The 19,763-nt window shown below is 35.1% G+C and overlaps 1 protein-coding gene across 3 annotated transcripts in view; it reads left to right on the forward strand.

The window, feature by feature from the left end:
• DNTT (DNA nucleotidylexotransferase) overlaps positions 1-19,763 on the forward strand; it is a 95,888-nt gene that overhangs the window by 23,482 nt on the left and 52,643 nt on the right. For all 3 annotated transcript variants that reach the window (XM_087766061.1, XM_087766062.1, XM_087766063.1), the window contains 2 exons: positions 2,882-3,005; positions 4,361-4,493. In XM_087766061.1, coding sequence (XP_087622187.1) covers positions 2,882-3,005; positions 4,361-4,493 — 257 coding nt within the window. The remainder of the gene's footprint in view (positions 1-2,881; positions 3,006-4,360; positions 4,494-19,763) is intronic.

Consider the following 19,763-nt stretch of genomic DNA (forward strand, 5'->3'; position numbering starts at 1 on the left):
ATAAAGGGAGAGAGAGAAACTGTGACAGAGTAGGGAATAATGGTGAAATCAGCTACCTTTCTAATGTAATGTGATGTATACACAGTTGCTCTGAGGCTTGAACCAAACAATCTCTTTTTCCTCAAAACTAACGTAATGCATACTCTTTGCTGTAAGTTTAACCTACCATTTGGTTTATTTTTTCCTCAGTTGATTATCATGATAACATGACACCATCTTATTCTGGCATTAAGAAAATACCAGGTGAAGAAGATGACTCGGATCTATTTTAATTCTCTCTTGCGTGAGGCAGAAGGAAGAGGACTGGAGATATTTCTTTTTTAGGCAGATTGTAGGTTCAGAGTCATGGTCACACTTCTTCATAGTTACAGGGAATCTAAAACACAAAAATACTGCAGTTCCCATTTCTTAAATATTCAGTGAATTCTCCACTGGAAGAATATATACTGGAAAAATATTTTTTCAATTTTACCTGCAGTTTTAATCTCTAAAAATATCCTGTTTGTGTCTTCAGAAAAACTTAAATTAGAGAATAAAAGGAATGGAACTGTTTAATTCTCCCCAGCATTACTTACATTCACTCCAGATATTGAAAGGTTCTTCTATTCTCTCTGACCCGCAATACAAGCGTGAAAGGATGTTCAGTGATAGTTGATGCCATCTGTAGCAATACTCAGAGAAGAGGTGTAGATTCATATGTGTAGCAGGATTCAGGAACCACACTTGCCTATTAATGGTAGTAAAGATTGAGGATCAGCCACTAAATCTTATGTTTCAGGGTTTAAGAAAATTTCTTGGAGGTTAGAATAAAACCTATCAGGGGACAGATTATCTCAAATATGCTTTATGCCTTGTTTCACATGCCAAATTACAGCAAACTTACGTGGCTCTCTTGTTACCTGAGCACAGGCTCAACATTTTGGCTAAATTTGCTGTAGCCAGTTTTTCCCAACAACTTTTTATGTGTTTCTAAGAAACCCAAGAAGAATCCCATAATATTAGTGAATTCCTAAATTTTATTGTTTGGCATGGTTCTGGTAACTGCTGCAAATCACTCATCATGACTTAAAAGATCACTGCTGGTCCCAGGGCCACAGTTATCAAACGACTGAAATAAATTATACAGTCCATGTTTTAGATGTAGGGTACATGAATGACATGGTCAGTTTGCCTCCTTATGGAAGTGGATGCTGCAGAGAACAAGTTCATATAATTCACCAGCTGAAAAAGAAAAATGTTTGCATACACAATTGAAGAAATGGGCTACCTGCTACTCACACTGCACTCTTGGCAGTGTCTCTAAGTTGATGTCTATAAATATACTGAATAATAATGGATCTTAGTATGGAAATTAAAAAATATGGGTGGTTTTTTCCTAAAAATTTGGACAGTGGCATAGAATCCATTTTCTTTAGTTCTCTATCCCAATATTAATTAAGTCTCTTGGAATCATTCTAAGCCCTGTAATAGACCCTTTTGAAAATCTTTTAATACTAGCAAAAACATTAAAAGATAACAATCTAAGTATTTAAAAAAATCATTCTTTCATAAACACCCATGATTCAGACAAAGAATAGGTAATTTCATCCATTATGTACAAAATGTAGGGTAATTCCTATTTAATATTATTCAAGGTTTTCATTCTTCTCTTTATCTTAACTATTTCCAAGGAATTAATCTCATTAGAAAAACACAAAATAAAGCTAGCATGGTTGGAATTCAGAGGCTGTAGATTCAATGGAAAACAGCAGTTATTCGTGTCTTACACAGCTACTCATTGAATTCTATAAAAGCACAAAGAAACTATTGAGAGCTTCAGTATTGACAAACTGAACATGAAGAACGTGCTTTTGGGCAGGCATGAAAGTTTTCCCTCTTGCTTTCATATCACTGTTCATCTGAGATATTGATCCACTGAATAGTGCTTACAACTGTGACATTTTTACTTTACATCCTTTCTTGGGGAATAAGGTAGAGTACAAAATTTCTTTGGAATAAATGCAATATAACCATACTAAAACTTCAGAGACTGGTAGATTTGAGCATATTTTTTTTTTCCAGTGGGCAAAATAGTGAAATCTGTACTCCAAATAAGACATATAGGAATTTAGCTTGGCTCACTTGAGGACTGAAGAATTGTATGGCTGTTCATAATACACAAGCAAACAAAAATTACCGTTTGTACTTGAAATTGAATCCCATTTTGGAAAACAATATTTGGCACAACCTCCAAACATACGTGTTTTATAGAATGCCATATAAAAATAGACTAGTTGTCTTTATGTATTTACCATCTGTTTCCATGCACCATTGAGACCCATTGCTCTCGGCGCAGAATTTCAAGAGCCACAGGGTTCCCACTGACCCCACCTCTTGGGAGTGCTGCAACACCAACATCATGTCTACAGCTGAGAGCTGGTAGTGCATATAATACAAAATCATAATGTCTGTCAAATTAGGAAGATAGTCTTGAGACATCTCTTATTCTATGAAGTTAGTGCGAGGGAATCCAGCTACTTAATATTATTGTTTGCATTTCTTGATTGTGCAGTAAAAATAAAGACTACTATCCTTATTTCAAACCTTAGTTGAAAGTGTACTTTTAGCTAAATAGCATAAAGCTGCTTGTGATACTATTGTATTGTTGTTTAGATTTCACTTTAATGAGAACTGCCCATGTATAAAAACAATTGTCTGTTCAATGTAACTAGGCAAAGAAAGGAAACTGAATCTGTATATTTGTATTACACTATTATTTATCTTCAATGTAGGATAAATTCTGCCCAGTATTTTCCCTGTTAAACCTTGTTGTTACCTACTTGTTAATTTACTGCTCCTTTTGAAAACAACACTGAAATGTGTGTTCCTCTACTAACCTTAGCAATTTACTTCAGTCTTTGGAGTGGGAGTGAAAACATCTGAGAAATGGTACAGAATGGGTTTACGAACTCTGGAAGAGGTAAAAGCTGACAAGACCCTTAAGCTGTCAAAAATGCAGAGAGCAGGTAAGGTGAAAGTCTCATAAAAACTCGTATCTCAGAGCTCTAAGAACTTGATAACAGATCAGAAGAGGAGGCAAAGTTCATTTACACATCTCTCTTCTGGCAGCAGTGTCTTGTGAATATTAAATTATTAAGTTAAAAATAATATTTGGAGTAACAGGTCTCCTAGTTAAAAATGGTGTCATTAAAAAAAATATGAATATGCATTTTTTTTATCACTTACACAGACACCCAATGAAATCTGCTCCTTTACATAAAACTATTAATGAGTTGTTATTGCACAGGTTGTGAAAAAATTATATTGGGAAAGCCCAGAACTACTTTTCAGAGGAGACCTGTCTCCTTCAAGGCAGCCCTACTTTAGTGATAAATCCATATTTGTAATAAAATACTTGTAAAGTTACCACTATAATTCTAGCACGTCTTAACTTTAAAGTGTTAAACATGGTCAAATGAATAATGTTGCTTCCCCATAGATTTTTTTGTGTGTGTGTGTGCCATTTCCCTAAATAAAGGGACCTATTTAAACAAAGGATTCAGTTGCATTAAGAAAAGGAGATTATGTAACATGACGTTAAAATAACGTAACTTTATTTTTGCATTAAATCCATGTGTTTTACATCACCTCAGAATCCCTTGGATCAGCTTGCCCACATTCATGCTCCTTTGTCCTTTTTTCTTTTTCGTATCATATCCAAATGTGAAACAAGCTGCAGGACTGGGCTCTTTTGATACAAGCTCTGTGATCAGACCTAAAGATAGCTGGGATATTTCACATATCTCTGAGCCCTGTACTTGGGTAGAACTCTATCATTTCGACAAGAGCGCCTTTTAAAGCAGTGCGTCCAGAAATGCCATTGATGGGAGCTGGTAGGGAAGTCAGAGTAATTTATAAATATTCAGGTTCTCAGCAAGCAGAGCAATTATCCTGACTGCTATGCTGTTATAAATTGTAACTGCTGTTACAACTTATAACAAATTGTAATGACAAAAATATATATAAACTATAAGGACAAGGATGAATGAGGGAAGGAAGAGGCTGTCTCCTGCCTGCGATCCCCTACACCCGAGGCAGGAGACTGACTCCAGGAATGGTGGGGAGGAAGGAAAGACTCCTGAAGAGGCTGGATCAAAATCTATTTCTTCCCACAACATGTCCTGAAACAAACCTGTAGTTTCAGGTTCAAGATTGAGCATTTCTTAATTCTTGCCATTATAGGGTTCTCTTGCCCATGGTATGAGTTGTGTGACTTAACTTCTTAGTGAGAGGTGGCTATTTCATATGAGGTTTACATAACACTATGTAGATTCTGATAATTCCACAGAATGATCAGCACTTTTTTGCCTTTGATTTCCAGGGTTTCTCTACTATGAGGACCTTGTTAGCTGTGTATCTAAGGCAGAAGCGGATGCAGTAAGCTTGATTGTCAAGAATACTGTGTGTACGTTTCTACCGGATGCTTTAGTTACCATAACTGGTGGTTTCAGGAGGTGAGTGAAAACAAATGAGATTACTTGGCTGTTTTATTCAGGTACACACAAAATGATGTTTGTGTCTTGGAAAAATCAAAGAAACTTAGCGGGAGAGTATCAGAGTTTGTTTTCAATTTTTTTTTTTTTTTTAGTTTTTTGTTTTAAAGGGGAGAGCAATCCTGACATTCCCAGGTTCCTGTGTTTTATTACTATAGATGGTTGGTTTGTCAGAACAAAATCTTAGAATAGCTTGCTGGAAAAATGATGTTTAGATCACATACTGTACTTTAGCGTATATTTTTCTCTTTTAGTGGATCTGAATTCCCAAGGCTGAGACTATTGTAAGGCCATGCTTGAAAAAAGAGACACAGTAGCTTTAAGGCAATCTTGTTGTTTTTTTTTTTTAAGAGAACTTAGTGACATGAGATTGAAATGTGCTAAGGCAGAGTTTGTAGCATTAGAAGTATACATTGCAGTAAACACTGACTAAACTGAATATATAGCACTGCCTAAACAGAATATAGACTAATCTCTGTATAGATAGGGAGATCTCAGAATTTCTTTCCTGGGTGATTGTTTTTCCTAAAGCTTTTAGTCTTGCTCTGTAAAACTAAACCTAAAACTGTTGCTCAGGACATACACAATTCATTCCTTCAGCACTTATTTGAGAGCTTTCCTAAAGCCACACAGCAAAGTATTGAGACTGGGAATAGTCTTCAGGAGTACCAGGTTCCTTGCTCTGTGCTCAGTCTGCTGTGTCACTAAAAGTACATGTCATGCTCATAAAACAAAAAACCTTATTCTGCACCTTAAGGCTCCTGCTGCTTAATTTGTTACTTTGTGAAACTTTGACTATATTTTTAATATAAAAATATCTTTCACAAATACTTAAAATATTCTCTTTGAACTCAAAATCCTCTCATGCAACTAAAACTGGTACAAAAGTGAAAGAAAAAATATTAATAATTAATGTATCACTGGTGTGATAGGCCTGCATAGACTCGCTCTGGTGCAAAATTAAGACCTTGTATGACTTGTAATTGCTATATACATGCACAGTGATTGTGATGAATGTATTTTATCACCTTTGTGCAACTTCATGATATTTATAATTATTCCTTGTATGTCCCATATTTATTGTCAGAATGTTTGCAGCCACCAGCTACATAATTTCTAGAAAATAGTGTGATCAATAAGCAGCATTAGGCTCAAGTATGAACCCTGACCAGAGGTACAAGAACAAGATCAAATTTTACATTCAACACCTCAAGTGTCATCATTCTGTGAGTCTTTGTTTAAGAGGCATGTGGTGGCAACATGTTCACACTGATGCAGATCAGTCAGGGACCTTGTGTTAGTAACTTGGATATAACTGATTAACGCATGTCTAGGTAGGTCAAAGAGTTGCAGGGACAGAACTGTTATCACACTGAAAATTCCCAGTTTCTTCTGATATGATATATTTTTGAGCTTTGGCAGAACAGTTCTTTGCAAAGTTTGAATCTTACACATCAAATTTAAGCCTGTTGTTTTGCTTATTATTTCAGGGGGATATGATAGTTAGCCACTCCCTTTTTTATTAAGAATAGGCTCTTTATCTCTAAATGGGTGTGTCAAACCAGAAGAGAAACTATTTAGTATCTAATGATGTCTTCAGTGAGTAATCCTGTGTATTAATTATGTGCATTTAAATTACAGAGAATATATTAAAAAACTAAGTTTCAAAATGTCAGTCCTAAATGATATTTTACCAGCCTGCAGAAAACAAATGCTGCAGTGTGTGATTTGTAGAAAACTTGATTAAATGGATTGAAGTACCTTTATTAGGCACCTATATCTTAGTTACTGAATTGCAATTGAGTTGACTACATCTGTTCTTTTTTGCCTGTCTCATATAGTGGCAGTATTTATCAGCATGAAGTATGTGTAAGCTCACTAGCTCACAGTTTTCAATTAACAAATCATTATTTGTTTCTTTCATCATTATGTAAATATTTTAATAAAAGAAGTAGGCAAATTTTATTAATCAAACAACTTGACTTCATTCCTCCGTATTACACCTTGTATGCTACCAATATAAGAAGAAAAAATAGCTCATGATTGCTCTGAATAATACATTAATTCCTCAGGACCCAGATTTGTCTTGTTTTGTATATTTGTTTCATAACTTGCAAAAAATAAGCAGTTGATTGTGTTCCTCCATATTTGACTGGAGAGTTGAAAGTCAGGAGTGTCATAAACCTTCCTTACTATGTGCTGAACTGAATGAATTACAAGGAACAGAATTTCCATTAGCGGTCTGTGGTCATGGAGATTCAATAGGGTAGAGATGAACGACAGGAAAGTTACATTCTTTTTTCCAAACTTATCAAACAAACTCATGGCTGGATATATTTAATAAGTTACTAGACCTTCTCTATTAGATTCCTTGAATTTCATGAAATCAGTTGTTGCAGTATTTCTTTTAAACAAAATTAGGAAACACAGAATAAAATTCAAGTAAATAATAGCTTTTTCTGAAACCCCAGCAAACTTGTTCATGGACTTTTCTTTGGTCTGATTTAGCTTTCACCTTTAGTTTTCTGTATTGCTTCTTGTACTAGTCAATGCTAGTTGGTGTTTATAGCAGCCATAATCATGGATGGTGGTAGATAAACCCTGTTTAATGTACAAATGAAGGAGCAGTTCAAAAGATTAAGAGCAAACACAAGAGAAGCCACTACCTAAAGTACAAAAGCATCAGGGCATCCATCCCTCAGTAGTCAAATTGCAAGCACAAGTGCAGGAACAGACTTGGCTGGCAGCTGTATGTTAGAGAGCAACAGGAAAACAAAGAGAAGGATGGACAACGGACAGTGAACACGATGGAATCTTGAAGAGAAGAGATAAGGATATTTTGAGCACACGTCTGGCTGATAGTCTGGAAACTGTTAGGACACTGATCACTGCTTGTGTTGAGGAAGCAGGATTAAGCCAGTAGTTACCCATTTGCAGATTATGTAGTACTGGAGACTACTGTTTGTGTATTTCTAATTCAGAATGGTGCAAGGTTCAGGGGGAAAAATGGCCATAGGCAGGAAGTGAAAAATCAAATTACTACTTTGGATCTATGTGGTTTAATCAAGATACCAGACCCACATATTGTTAGAGTAAGACATGAAAATTGGAAAAGCTGATGCAATCTTACTGAGAACATACGAAGACCTGTTTCTCTGACCAGTTGTGTACAATTTATTTCCTCTTTTGCTTTAACGTTCTGTAGTTTCAGCATAGCCCCCAAATCCTCTCTTTTACCTCTTCTCAAGGGTCATGTTACTGAAGCAGACTTCAGTGTCTGCTACTTCCTTGGTGCCTTTTCTTTCCGATTCTTTCATCTTTCTGCCTGTCTTCACAAAACAACAGCTCATAAAACATCTTTAATCAGAAGCGCTTTCCTTGTGTTTTTGGTTGGAAGTGGCAATAATACTATGTTTGGTTGAAGGCAAATCTCTTTTCAGCTATCTGAATCCATAAAGGAATGTAAAGACTTAAAAGTCACTGAAATAAATGGTCGTGATGGCAACCCTTCAGTATCTCCCTAATTTGAAATCATTCAGGAGCAGAAATGAATAAATTAATGAAGTCTGGATGAGTTTATCCTTTGTTACTCCCCTACAGAAACACTTAGTTAACTGCCTGTAAAACATATTCCTTGAGTTTCTGTTGATATAGTTTTGTATGAGAGGTTGGGAGATTTTTTTTCTTTTTTAAAAATCTTTTTCTGATACTTATCTGCGTCATTTTGAAACAGCAATTACAACACTGAAATGCATGGAAATACAGAAGTAGAACTCTGTAGTTATGAAATAAATAAATCACACCCACACGGTGTGGAATGCATTTCATTGTCTATCTAGCGAGGCTTACCAACTATAGAGGAGGAAGCATTGAAGATGCTGATAATGCGATATAAAGCATACCATGGACAATGTTATCAGAAAGACTGAATTTACCTTGCTGTTTATCTGAATCAGGAATTTGCATGGCATTATTTTCAGTGCTCAGCCTCTCTTATTTTGAATTGCTGAGATTTAAGACAGTTTCTTCTTAAAGTTAATGAGACAAGTTCAGAGATGGGGAATAGCACCTCATATTAAAGTTACAAAAACCACTGAGGGTGAAGTTTCCCTTCCAACATTGAGTTAGAGAGAGGCCCTGGGATGGGGAGGAAAGAAACGTCATTTTAGTGTGTGACATCCCTGATCAGTACTGTGTTTGTCCCAAATATATCCAAGGCAGGAGAGTAGTTTAGGCTAATGTATGTTATCACTTTTAAATGAGAGTTAAACTGAGGACCCGATAATTTTTTTTCCTGGTTATTAAAAATATAATTTTATTCTATAAAGAGAATTAAGCGTTTTTCAGTAGTAACAGTATTATCTCATCTTGTATATATTACTTCATGTTACAGAAAATTTGATACCTATTAGCAATGTGTTAATGCTATTATTAATAATATTAACATTGTTGCAGCATTGTTAGTAATGACAAGTAGACAGAGAACATCACACTAGTTTCATGGCAGTGAAACTGGAGTAGTTTTCCCCCTTTCTCCTGTAGCTCTGTGTTAGGAAATGGCTTCCCAGTGACTCCAAGAAAAGGTGGTCATGGGCTGAATCATTACCACCACATTCTGCAAGATCATGGGTATTTGCTAACTTGATATCTGCTGACATTTTGTTTTCCCATAAGAGGTTGTCTAGATTGAAGGCTTCCTAAGAGCAAAAATGCTTGGAGGAAGCATTATATAGTATATGTAGTTTATGGCTTCAGTCTCTGTACTGGTTATTCATATCTCAATACACACACCCACAAAACCCAAATTTGACTGGAGAAGTTCAGAAAAGCATCTAGAATAAGAATTAAATACAATAATAAGAATAAATCATCATGTTCATTTACTGCATTTCCAGTACAGCTTTCCATTAGCCTTTCTGTGTGCTTTGTCCATATGATTCATAAATGATTTACAAATTAGGTTTCAGTTTTCTTGTGTTCCATGTAGCACGCTGAAATAATTGTGGTTAGCTCTGCAGCAGCCAGACTGTATCGCTACGGTATGAGCACATAGTGCCTATTGATGATATAATAACTTATTTTTTATAAATTACCTAGGCATCCTGTTGATACTACGATTTCAGTTCTGACTTTCTCAAATGGGATGCTTCTCACGTCTTTGCCTTAAGATAGAGTAAAGTAGACTAAGGAGACACTTTGTTTTAGATGAATTTTCATATTGCAGTTCTTAAGAAGGTGTCCAAGTGTCTTGGGCAATGCATCAAGCAGAATAACTAGTGGCTATCGTGTATTATTTGTCTTGGTGGGAGGCTAATTCCTTCATCCTGCATCAGTCTTCAGGGAAGTTTTGTCTCAGACTCTCTTATTATTGAATTCTGTTCTAACATGAGCCTAATTGTAGATCACTATTTCCTTGCTTGAATTTTATATTACCTTGTAGAAATTGGGATTTCAGGCTCTGTAGCATTTGCAGATAAGGATTGTTAATAGAAAAGCAGTGAAGAGAGCAAAGGACAGGGTCAGTGTGTTTGGCAGGCAGCACCGCCATGCTTTTGTATATTACAATGCAAAAGTTTCTTTCCTGTGTGCGGTGATATTTCCTACAAGGCAAAGGAATGCATAAAGGAATGACGTGGCACAGGACTCTGCTCTTTTCTGTTGTGTATCAAGAAAATAATTTAAAGATATCTCTCCTCTCCATCTCAGAAATAAAGTAAAATGAAATAGCTGGGACAAAGAAACAGTTCCAGAGATTACTTTGCAGGCTCACACACTGATGAATAACTAATGTTATTGTGACACCGTCGTTTCAGAAATGAGACTTCTATAAGGCATTTGGAATCACAATTATCTAACCGTAATGACACATGCTCATAAATGAGAGAATGTGAGATTGAATGTATGAAGAATATGAGACTTCCCAAGCTCTTGGTATATACTCAAAACTTAGTGGTTTATTTAACTGAGCTAGTCATGTGGCCTCTGAGTGAATTCCTTGATAAGTCCTGATAAAAAGCTCTATTTGACCCTCTCATATTGGATACTCCTAATAAAAGTATTCTTCAGCAGGCTGTATTTGAAGTCCTATTGTGCAAGTTGTTTCCTTTCTGCTCAGATCTAGGATTAAAATAGTGCCAGACTTCAAACAAATATAATTAATTTAGCAAAAGTTGCTTTCATTAAGTTTTTAGACAAACTCATAAGCAGAGGTTCCTTATTCTACTCACACCTTGTCATTATAGTGTATCTTTGCATTTACACTATTCTTAGATACAGTTATTTCTATGCTTTTTTTTTTTGTTTTTTTACTCCAAAGCACAAACATAAGGGAAGATGTAAGCTGTACCCAGCTGCTCAAGTTCAAATACTGTAATTTCTGCTCGCTTTCTTCCACTGCTGTTATAAGAAGTAAAATTTTTTATCTGCTGTTATTTCATTTTGTCAGGGAGAAATGTGCTATAAAGGAGCTGTGGGGCAAGCTGCTCACTGAACATTTGAGCTGATACAGTAGTTTGCCCACACTCTAATTTAAACAGATCCTAGAAGAATCTAGCAATTCTTCCAGCAACAGGCTAAAGAGACTGGATATCATTCATGAGCACAGCTTTGCCTCTGATAAACCGTGGATGAGGCTTTTAACCCAGAGATGTTTTACTCTGATCTAGTTGGTCCTAAAGCTTAGTAAAACAGCTTCACATTACCAAACTCCTCAAGTTTAGAAGTGTTTGACCTTGAGGTACTGGGATGCTCTGAATAAAAATATTCTGTGGCAGGAGTTAGAGGCACTAGAACTGGGGAAGAACAGAGATCATCACTAGTTTCTGCTTCTAATTTTCCGTACCCCATTAAAAAATAAGTTGAGAAAGGAGAAAATAATTTTTATCCAAATTAATGGCTAGCCAAGTCAATTTAGAAGATAATCTATTGGAGTAATATTCAGACACTTCCTTTTGTCATTAGAGCTTTGATTATTTTTCCACTCGTTTCATCTATTATTAGCCACGATGAATCATGAAGTAGAAGCTGATGAATAAGGTGTCTGGGAGTCATGGACAAGAAAAACTGCAAGAATCCATGAGGCGGTTGAGTTCTCAGCACAGTGTATTCTTTCAAAACCTTTCAAAAACTATCTCATTGATCCAAGATTTTCTACATGCCCTACTCTACTCAAACCTTTACCAATTTCACAGGCTTATCAGCTCATAAGAAGGATGCTGTTTAGTTATATACCTCTCTTCTCTCTAAAGCTACTTGAAGTGCTGTGGCCAGAGTGGAGGTGGGAATGCCGCTGATTTCTCTGAACCCAGAGGTTTTGCACTCTATATGTAGAGCTAGAAACTCCCTGGATTAGCCTTGCAGCTTCCATGATAACCTACGCTTCCTGGAGTGCATTTGTAACAACCTTAGCAGGGTTTAGTGTTTTCTGTTTCCTGTCATCACTGATGATGGCTACTAGTAAGTAAGTCAGAGCAATGCAAGTAATGTGCATACAGCAAGGTACGAAACCCCAGATTGTATTATTTTAGGAATATTACAACAAAGCCTTCTGTATTAGCATTGAATTTTCTTTTTTAAACTGAATTGGAAAAAATAGGAGTGAAAGCCAAAACTAGGGGTAATGTACTTCCTTGTCAGGCAGTCAATCTGAGATTTTACTTATGTGCTGATCAGGATTGTTACCATTTTAATTCTAGACAAAGTGTCTGTATGAAACTGACTAAAATCTTTAAAATTACTGCATTGATGACTGCTTTGTACTATTTACGGTATTTGTTGTTATACAGAGTCTAAGGAATATTGGCAGTAGCATTTTCAAATTTCAAAGGCAAACTTGTAGAGGTAAAGCAACATATCACAAGCGCACTACTAGGAGTAAGATAAGTTTTAAAAATAGATTATTCCTTTACAGTTCATATAAAAGTAGTGTTTTGTTCATTTGATATCCAAATCTGATATTCAGTGTTAAAATGAAAACCAAAGTGTGCAATTAATAGAAAAATGTAAGAATTTATATTAAAGAAGCAACTATTTATAGTGAAATAACAAGACTAAAATTCACAGGACTGTAACTGGTTTTGACCAAAAATTGTAAATAGGTTGCCTTTTCCTATAAGAAGTTATTCTAAAATAGTGTATGAAAGTTTCCAGTTGAGCTTAGGCTGATAACTACATAGGTTGATTTGGCCATTATCAGAGGCAGAAGCGTCCTGTTACAGAGGATCCTGCTGATAGATGTGGTAAGATGCAAAACTTTAAAAGCAGCAACAATAAAATAGAAGTGAATCACAGTCAGAGAGAAACCTGCTGTGAGCAAATCGTTTCTGTATGTGTGTGTGTGTGTACAGTACACATACATACAAAGACTCTCAATATATACGAAGAAAGAACAGAATGACAGTTTATCATGGTATTCAAAGAATTTTTCTCCTTTTGTTTTTTTTCTGATTTGCCCTTTAATGTCACTTTCAATCATTTTTGGTACGTAAGGGTCAGCCATTTGACAATTCTGGGTTTCTGAATTATATGGAAATATTTTTAGAATGCTTGCCACTGCATAAAACCAAAATGTTAATGGCTTCACTAAGTCAAATTAAATTTTAATGGCCATGGTTTAATTTTTCTTCTAGCCTGTTCACATCCTTTAAGTAGCATTAAATGTGATTCAGTTGTCTTCTAATATCACAGCTGACCTGAATAGCCTTTTCAATTAGCCTTTTAGATGAAGCAGATCTGATACATTTTAAATAAATAAAGATCTCTTTTTATTGGTTAAATTCTGATATTCACAGCTCATTTAATCCATTTATTAAGACGCAATGTCAAAAGAACAACAGTTTCTTTGTGCAACATTAGTGAAAAATGTGTAGAGGTGAGACAAAAAAATTTGCAGCATCTTTGTTTTATAAGTGAATGGAATTTAAGAATGAGGAACTCGGAAAGATCTATTTAAGATTTTAAGAAAGATGCATGACTGAGAAATGAAGAAAATTATTTTCCAAGAAGTTACACATTGAAATCGTTTTAGGAAATGGTGAGAAAAATAGTGAGCTAAAAATGCAGGGTTCCCTCACTAATTTATTCTGACATCTTGCAAATAATCTAATCTGTAAACAGTAGATGGATACCCCATGTTTTTTAAATCTGTTTATTTGATATTAATGTAATATGTTTTTATTTAATCTTTTTGTGGATTATTTTAGTGTTTACAATGTAATGTGCCTATTACTTATACAAAAGGTAATGGAAATTGTTAGAAATATACTATGGTTTGTTCAAAAGCATCTTTGATGTTTCCATAATTCTGTTTGATGTTTGTTCTCATTTTTGGATGACAGTTTCTCAAAATCTTCACTATATAACAGAGACGGCCTACTGTGATAAAACCTTCACTGTATATGGGGGCAGGCATGGGGAAAGAGGCTTCTGGGTTTACTGCTCAGCATGGGATACAACAAAAGCAATCTGGGGTGTCTATTATGTAGAAGAGCTGGGCTGAGGATGATTTGGACCGTAGGTGTATCATTTCCAGTTACTTTGGTTATTAAAGTGCAAGAGAATGGTATTGTCATTAACTAGAGAAGATTTCAGCACTGACTTCAGTTTTGCCGATTTAGTTGCTTGTATTATTGTGTGTCAGATTATAAGCTTGCCCACAAGTAACTTGCTTTCTCCGGATGTAAAGTCCTAGCTCTGAAACAAATAGCAGTCTATCATGACGGCTGGCTCATTAGACTCACCTAAGTGGAGAGAAATGGTGACAGCTGTTAGTACGAATAACAGTACTCCCAGCTCCAAACTCCAGCGGCTTGTGATTGGCACTCCTTAGGATAATATACCATTACAATTCAAAAATGTTAAAACAGATTTTGCATTATTTACACAATTTTCTGGACAAGTTTGTCAAAGTGCATGTTTTCAAATGTTATAAAAGGGAGTTATAATGCAACTATTTATAGTCCCAATATAGCAATGAAATATATTTAATAACCTATACTCTACTGACCATTCCCATTTTAAAATGGTTAGCAATAAAAATTGTTGTGATTTTTATTATGCTAGGTTAACTAAAAATTATTCATTCAGCATTTCAGAACAATTAACATATGCAGTACTGATTACTATTATCATTATGAAAATGAAACATGTAGATTACTAAGTTCTGGTATGACTTATATTGAAAATACTTCTCTGTTTTTTTGGAAGGAGAAATGCTCTGCCTTTCCTTGAACATGATTCTTCCTATATACAAATTTTTCAGTGAGCATAAAGCGTGTATTATATAAGCTCAGAAAAGGTCTTTTGTACAGGACACAGGCATTGGTACTGATACATTTTGAATAGGATACCATTTTATCCAAAAAAATCACATCAAGTCCAATGGCCTCAGGCATTATTATAACATACAATTTGGGCCTGGGGCAGGGGGGCAGGTTGCATGATACGGAGCATGTACTAAAACTGATTTATCAGTATAATTTTCTAAGCTCAGAAATCTGCTTCCTACACTAAGGGTGAACTATTGCTCTTTGAATGTTTTGGTAGTTTGAGAGTAGATTGGTATATGTTATGGGGGAATAAAAGCTGTTCTGATTAAGAGGAAGCTGTACAAATAATTGGTACCTAACGTTAACATGTACTGATGTGTATTCACAGACTGAGCTTCATTTTCAAAATCTGTGGAGAGAATGACAAGTAATTCTTTATAAGAAAATCTCAGGCAAGATCAATGATGATAACCTTAGAACTATTCTGCAGCAAAGTTGTGTTATATGTGCTGCAGTTATTTTGAAATGCATAAAATAAGATTTGTGCAGTTTGCAGACTCGTTCTTTTTCATGCTACTGATATTAAGTATATTATAATAGGAATATGATAAAGAGAGAATATGAATATCTAATTTTTAGTAAGTTTTGATTTTGTCACGTGCTTCACTGTGTAAGAAAGTCTAAATTCAGTGAAGAAATGAAATTATTAACTCTTTTCAGAATTTTATTTTAGTGGCTTTTTACAAATTTTGGTGGTTGTTGTTGTTTTTTAAATACTGTGGGACAGGAGAATTCGTATATTATTATTCACGAAGAAGTTTGATGAAAGGGTATGGTGACAATGTGAATATTGCAAGCCGAAACATATCAATGGTGTTATAGAACAGCTCTATATCCAGAAACTAAGATAGTGAATGAAGTAGATCATACATTTATGTTTAGGGTTAGTTGGAAAATATCTGTCAAAATGTTTATAAGTATTTTTTATTTTCTGTGAAAATTTTCAGTTCTTCATTGAAGAACTGGACAGAAATGTCATTCTGTTGCCTGGTAGGGGCTGTAATTCAAGTGATTTGTCAGAATTTCTCTTTCATAACGAGCCTCAGCTATAGATATTTCATACTATATTTTGTCATTTCACCTAAAGACAGGGGTATGTGGATCACAGAAGAGGTAGTCAGAGGTACAGAAACCTCTGTGAAGTGTTACAATGCCTTTTCAAGATCACTGAAATATTTTGATTCACGTTTTGGCCAAGAAATTGAAATGACAACTTGGATTAAAAAATTTCTCTCTCATTTATATTTAACTGTCCACAAAAATCCTTCTGTTTTCTTTCATTTTGCTGACCAACTCTGCTAAATCCTCATTGTAAATAATACATAGAGTGATTAGAGAGAGAGAATAAACTATCAACTATAATTATCACTCAGAATTTGTAGCAAAACAAAGCACCAGCAAATGTTTTCCAGTCATTAGTGATTTTTTACATGGATATTCCAGAGAGGCATCATATTTTCAAGTATTACTCTGAAAAGTCACAATAATCAGGGTGTCTCTTATAAACATTTGGCATGAAGACAGCTAATATCATGCATTGATTTCTGAAATGCTTGGCCAGTGAATTTAAATGGACTGATTTTAATACTCAGGCCAGGAACTATGTTGAAGTAGGATATTTAAAATAGACTACTTGAAAAGTATTTGCTGTAAATGGATGAGCACTAAAGGTTTTACAGGCTGTCTCACAAATAAATAGCTATAGAGTAAAATATATTCATGATAGTACATAAAACTGGTAAGTAAAAATCTTCTAAAAGTTATTGAGCATTAGGTACAGGGAGGACTATTAAGATAGTGGAATATATTCAGGGAAAGATGAAGTAGCAAGATAAAAAGAAAAAGAGACAGGCGATTTCAGATAAGGTGGTAAGATAAAAGAAAAACATAACGAACAAGAGGTCAAATCAAAGATGTACATGGCCTTGATGAGATGGGGATGCATAGTTTGTTAGACAGTTCTGTTCCTCTAGATTTTATCTATAAAATAGTTTCACTGGGGTTCACTATTTTGCCCTACAAAATCCAAGCAACTCAAGGTGGGAATGGAATGAAGAGAGACAGTTAGTAACACTGTAACACTGAGAAACCTCCAGAAGAAAGTGACATTCTTGTCTAAAGGAAAATCGAATCAAAACTCTGCATAAAGGCAAATTGAAAAAAAACTCTGCCAGCAGTCCTTGACTAAGTTCCCAACAGGAAAGTCAGCTGTAAAGGTGGCATTAATGGGCAAAGGACAGAGCCTGGTTATGATTCAGAGATTTAATTAATGTGTTAAGAAAGAATCATGCTAATGATGCTTAGCCAGCTTTCCGTCAGACATATATAGGTGCACCAGAAAACAAGTGTCTATTTCTTATTTTGTTTCAGACAATTGTACTGAAGCATCCCTTTACTTATGGACTCCAATGCCTGTCCCTAAGCAATTCAGGACAGAAGTAGAAATAAGTCATTACGTTTTTTCTTGTTTGCAGTCCTTCTTGAATGTCTGTTGCTTCCTCTGAAAGCTTTCTGATGCCTCAAGTATTTTTTACTATATTTTTAATATTTTATTTATTACTATATTACTATTATATTTGTTACTATTCATATAGCAAGATAATTTTGTTTGTTAGTATGTTTTACTCATAAGTGTTTCAGGACATCTATGCCAGAGATGAAGTTGTTCTGAAGATTTTGCTCTCTATTAGTGAGCAGTTACTAAGATGAACACTATTATTCTGTGGTTCACTGTTTGCAAAAGAGATTTTGTAGGCTCATATACCAGACAGTCAGGGCTTGCAGGATTAAATGCCTGTTGTTTAGAGTCAAGAGATTAAAGAACAGTTCTAATTACAATATGTAATATACTGCATCACTTGTACCATGGTTTTATTCCTAGAAAGCTGGCTTGAAAACCGGATATTTATAGCAGAGTTTACTCATTGCTGATTTACTCTTTAGCAGAAGTCAAAGTTTATTATAGGCTAGTTACTTGCTGTAAAGATGGTTGACAGCACAAGCAATGAATGACGTTTTCCTGGCAGATAATAATGAGAAAAACTGCAAACATTGGTGACCTTGTATTATGCTTAGAGCAATCAGAGGGTACTTTTGCAGATCCCTGTGAGCCAGAGTAACCATAACATTTTAATTAAGTGTGACATGATCATGCTAGTGGTGTGGGGACATGATAATGAGGAGGTAACTGCTGGCTAATTTTTTTTTTTGTTAGGATGTGAGTCAGACAGGACATTTTCTACATGTCAGATAACAAGGAAAAGATTAAAAAGGTTAAAATAAATCATGTAGGAAATGCCTGAATTACAAGATATAGCCAGAAGTAGTCCTTTTAGTAGCTTTCAGTTTAGGAATGGTGGAATTTATTATGGATTGTTGCTATGCTGTGGGAGAGTTGGATGGAAATGTTTCAGGCAATCTTTTTGAAGAATGGAAAATCAGCATTAAATAGCAGCAAAACCTGATAAGATAGACTCAGTTATAATCATAAGCTATGACAGTTGTTCTGTGATACTACTAGGGACTATCTTGGAGAACAACAGCAGCAAAAAAAATCATTGAAATGTTATGGATGCCCTCTTCTCACATCCATGTTTATAAACTCATATTACTTCATAAATTAACAACCTTACATTCTGTATGTTATAGTAATGATCAAAGACTGCAGAAAATTTGCCTTTTATCTTGGCATATCTTACACTTAGACACAATTCTAATGGGTAAACACAGCAAACATTCCTGGTTATTTGATCTTGTTGCAGAGGTTACTGTGTCCAGTTGCACCTAGTTTGTTTGTGTTAGTAATAATATCCTCATTGAACATTGTTGCTTATGAAATGTCTCGGTGTTGATATTATAGTATGCATTTGTATCACTACCATAAATAGTACTACATCCAGACTTAGTAAATGTAGAACATATCTCCACCATTCAAATGTAAATGAAATGTGAACAACCAATTGGTACATTCTAGCTAAGAGGTTAGTGGGAGCCTTGACGTTCATTTCAGCTGAATCATGACAAAAGAGAAGGATACTTTCATCTGATTGTTTGAGAATTTGAACTGGCAAGAAATGGTGACCCAGAAAATGCATCTTCACATTTCAGCTAAAAAATAAAAATACGTAGCTACAATGAAGATGCCCTTAAAATGCCCCATTACCTGAGGTCACACAACAATGCAGGTTCAAAAGTCAAGATTATATTCAAAAAGAAATCAGAACAAGAGTTTAGAGAAATATGACATGACTGGTTCTTTGAGAGACTCTCTGAAAATACATGACTAAAGCTTTACAATACCTGGATCAGGAAAAAGGGCACAGAGAGAATATTCAAAATTTCAATTCTCCAACAGAGTATCTCCTTGCCATGGTTTGGGAATTAAGGAAGTTGGTTAATAATAACCAGGGAAGTTTTCAATTTAGGATTAAATCAGCTAAGCCAACTTCATGAGTTCCTTAGACTGATGGAGGACCATGTCTTGAAGCAGAGCAAGGGAATTTTGTAAAGGAGAGTAACAAGATTTCACTATGGAGAGATTTACTTAAGGTAGGAGATAGATTTAATGACAGGCTTGTCTACACTTTAAAAGGATTTTCTGGTATTCTTATACTTGTAGAATATATTGGCAGACTTTCCCTGTGGAGATGCAGTCTTCCTTTGCCAGTATAGTTTAAATGATTTTCTCAAATGGAATAACTTGTATTGGCCCAAAGGATGTAACTGTTTCAGCTCCAGGAAACTGCTGGCTAACAGTGTGATTTTACACAACATAGCTATCTTGGCAAAACACTGATTTAACCAAGTAGACAAGTTTTGAATTTCAATTTGTGTTTGAAAACGGATCGCAAAACAGACATAGTTGTTGTATTTCATAATTCTGGTGTAAAATATGTTCATTTTAACA

Source organism: Nipponia nippon, unplaced genomic scaffold, assembly GCF_047370975.1.
Source record: "Nipponia nippon isolate SJK-2023a ecotype South Korea unplaced genomic scaffold, ASM4737097v1 scaffold_3, whole genome shotgun sequence".
Taxonomy (NCBI): Eukaryota; Metazoa; Chordata; class Aves; order Pelecaniformes; family Threskiornithidae; genus Nipponia; species Nipponia nippon.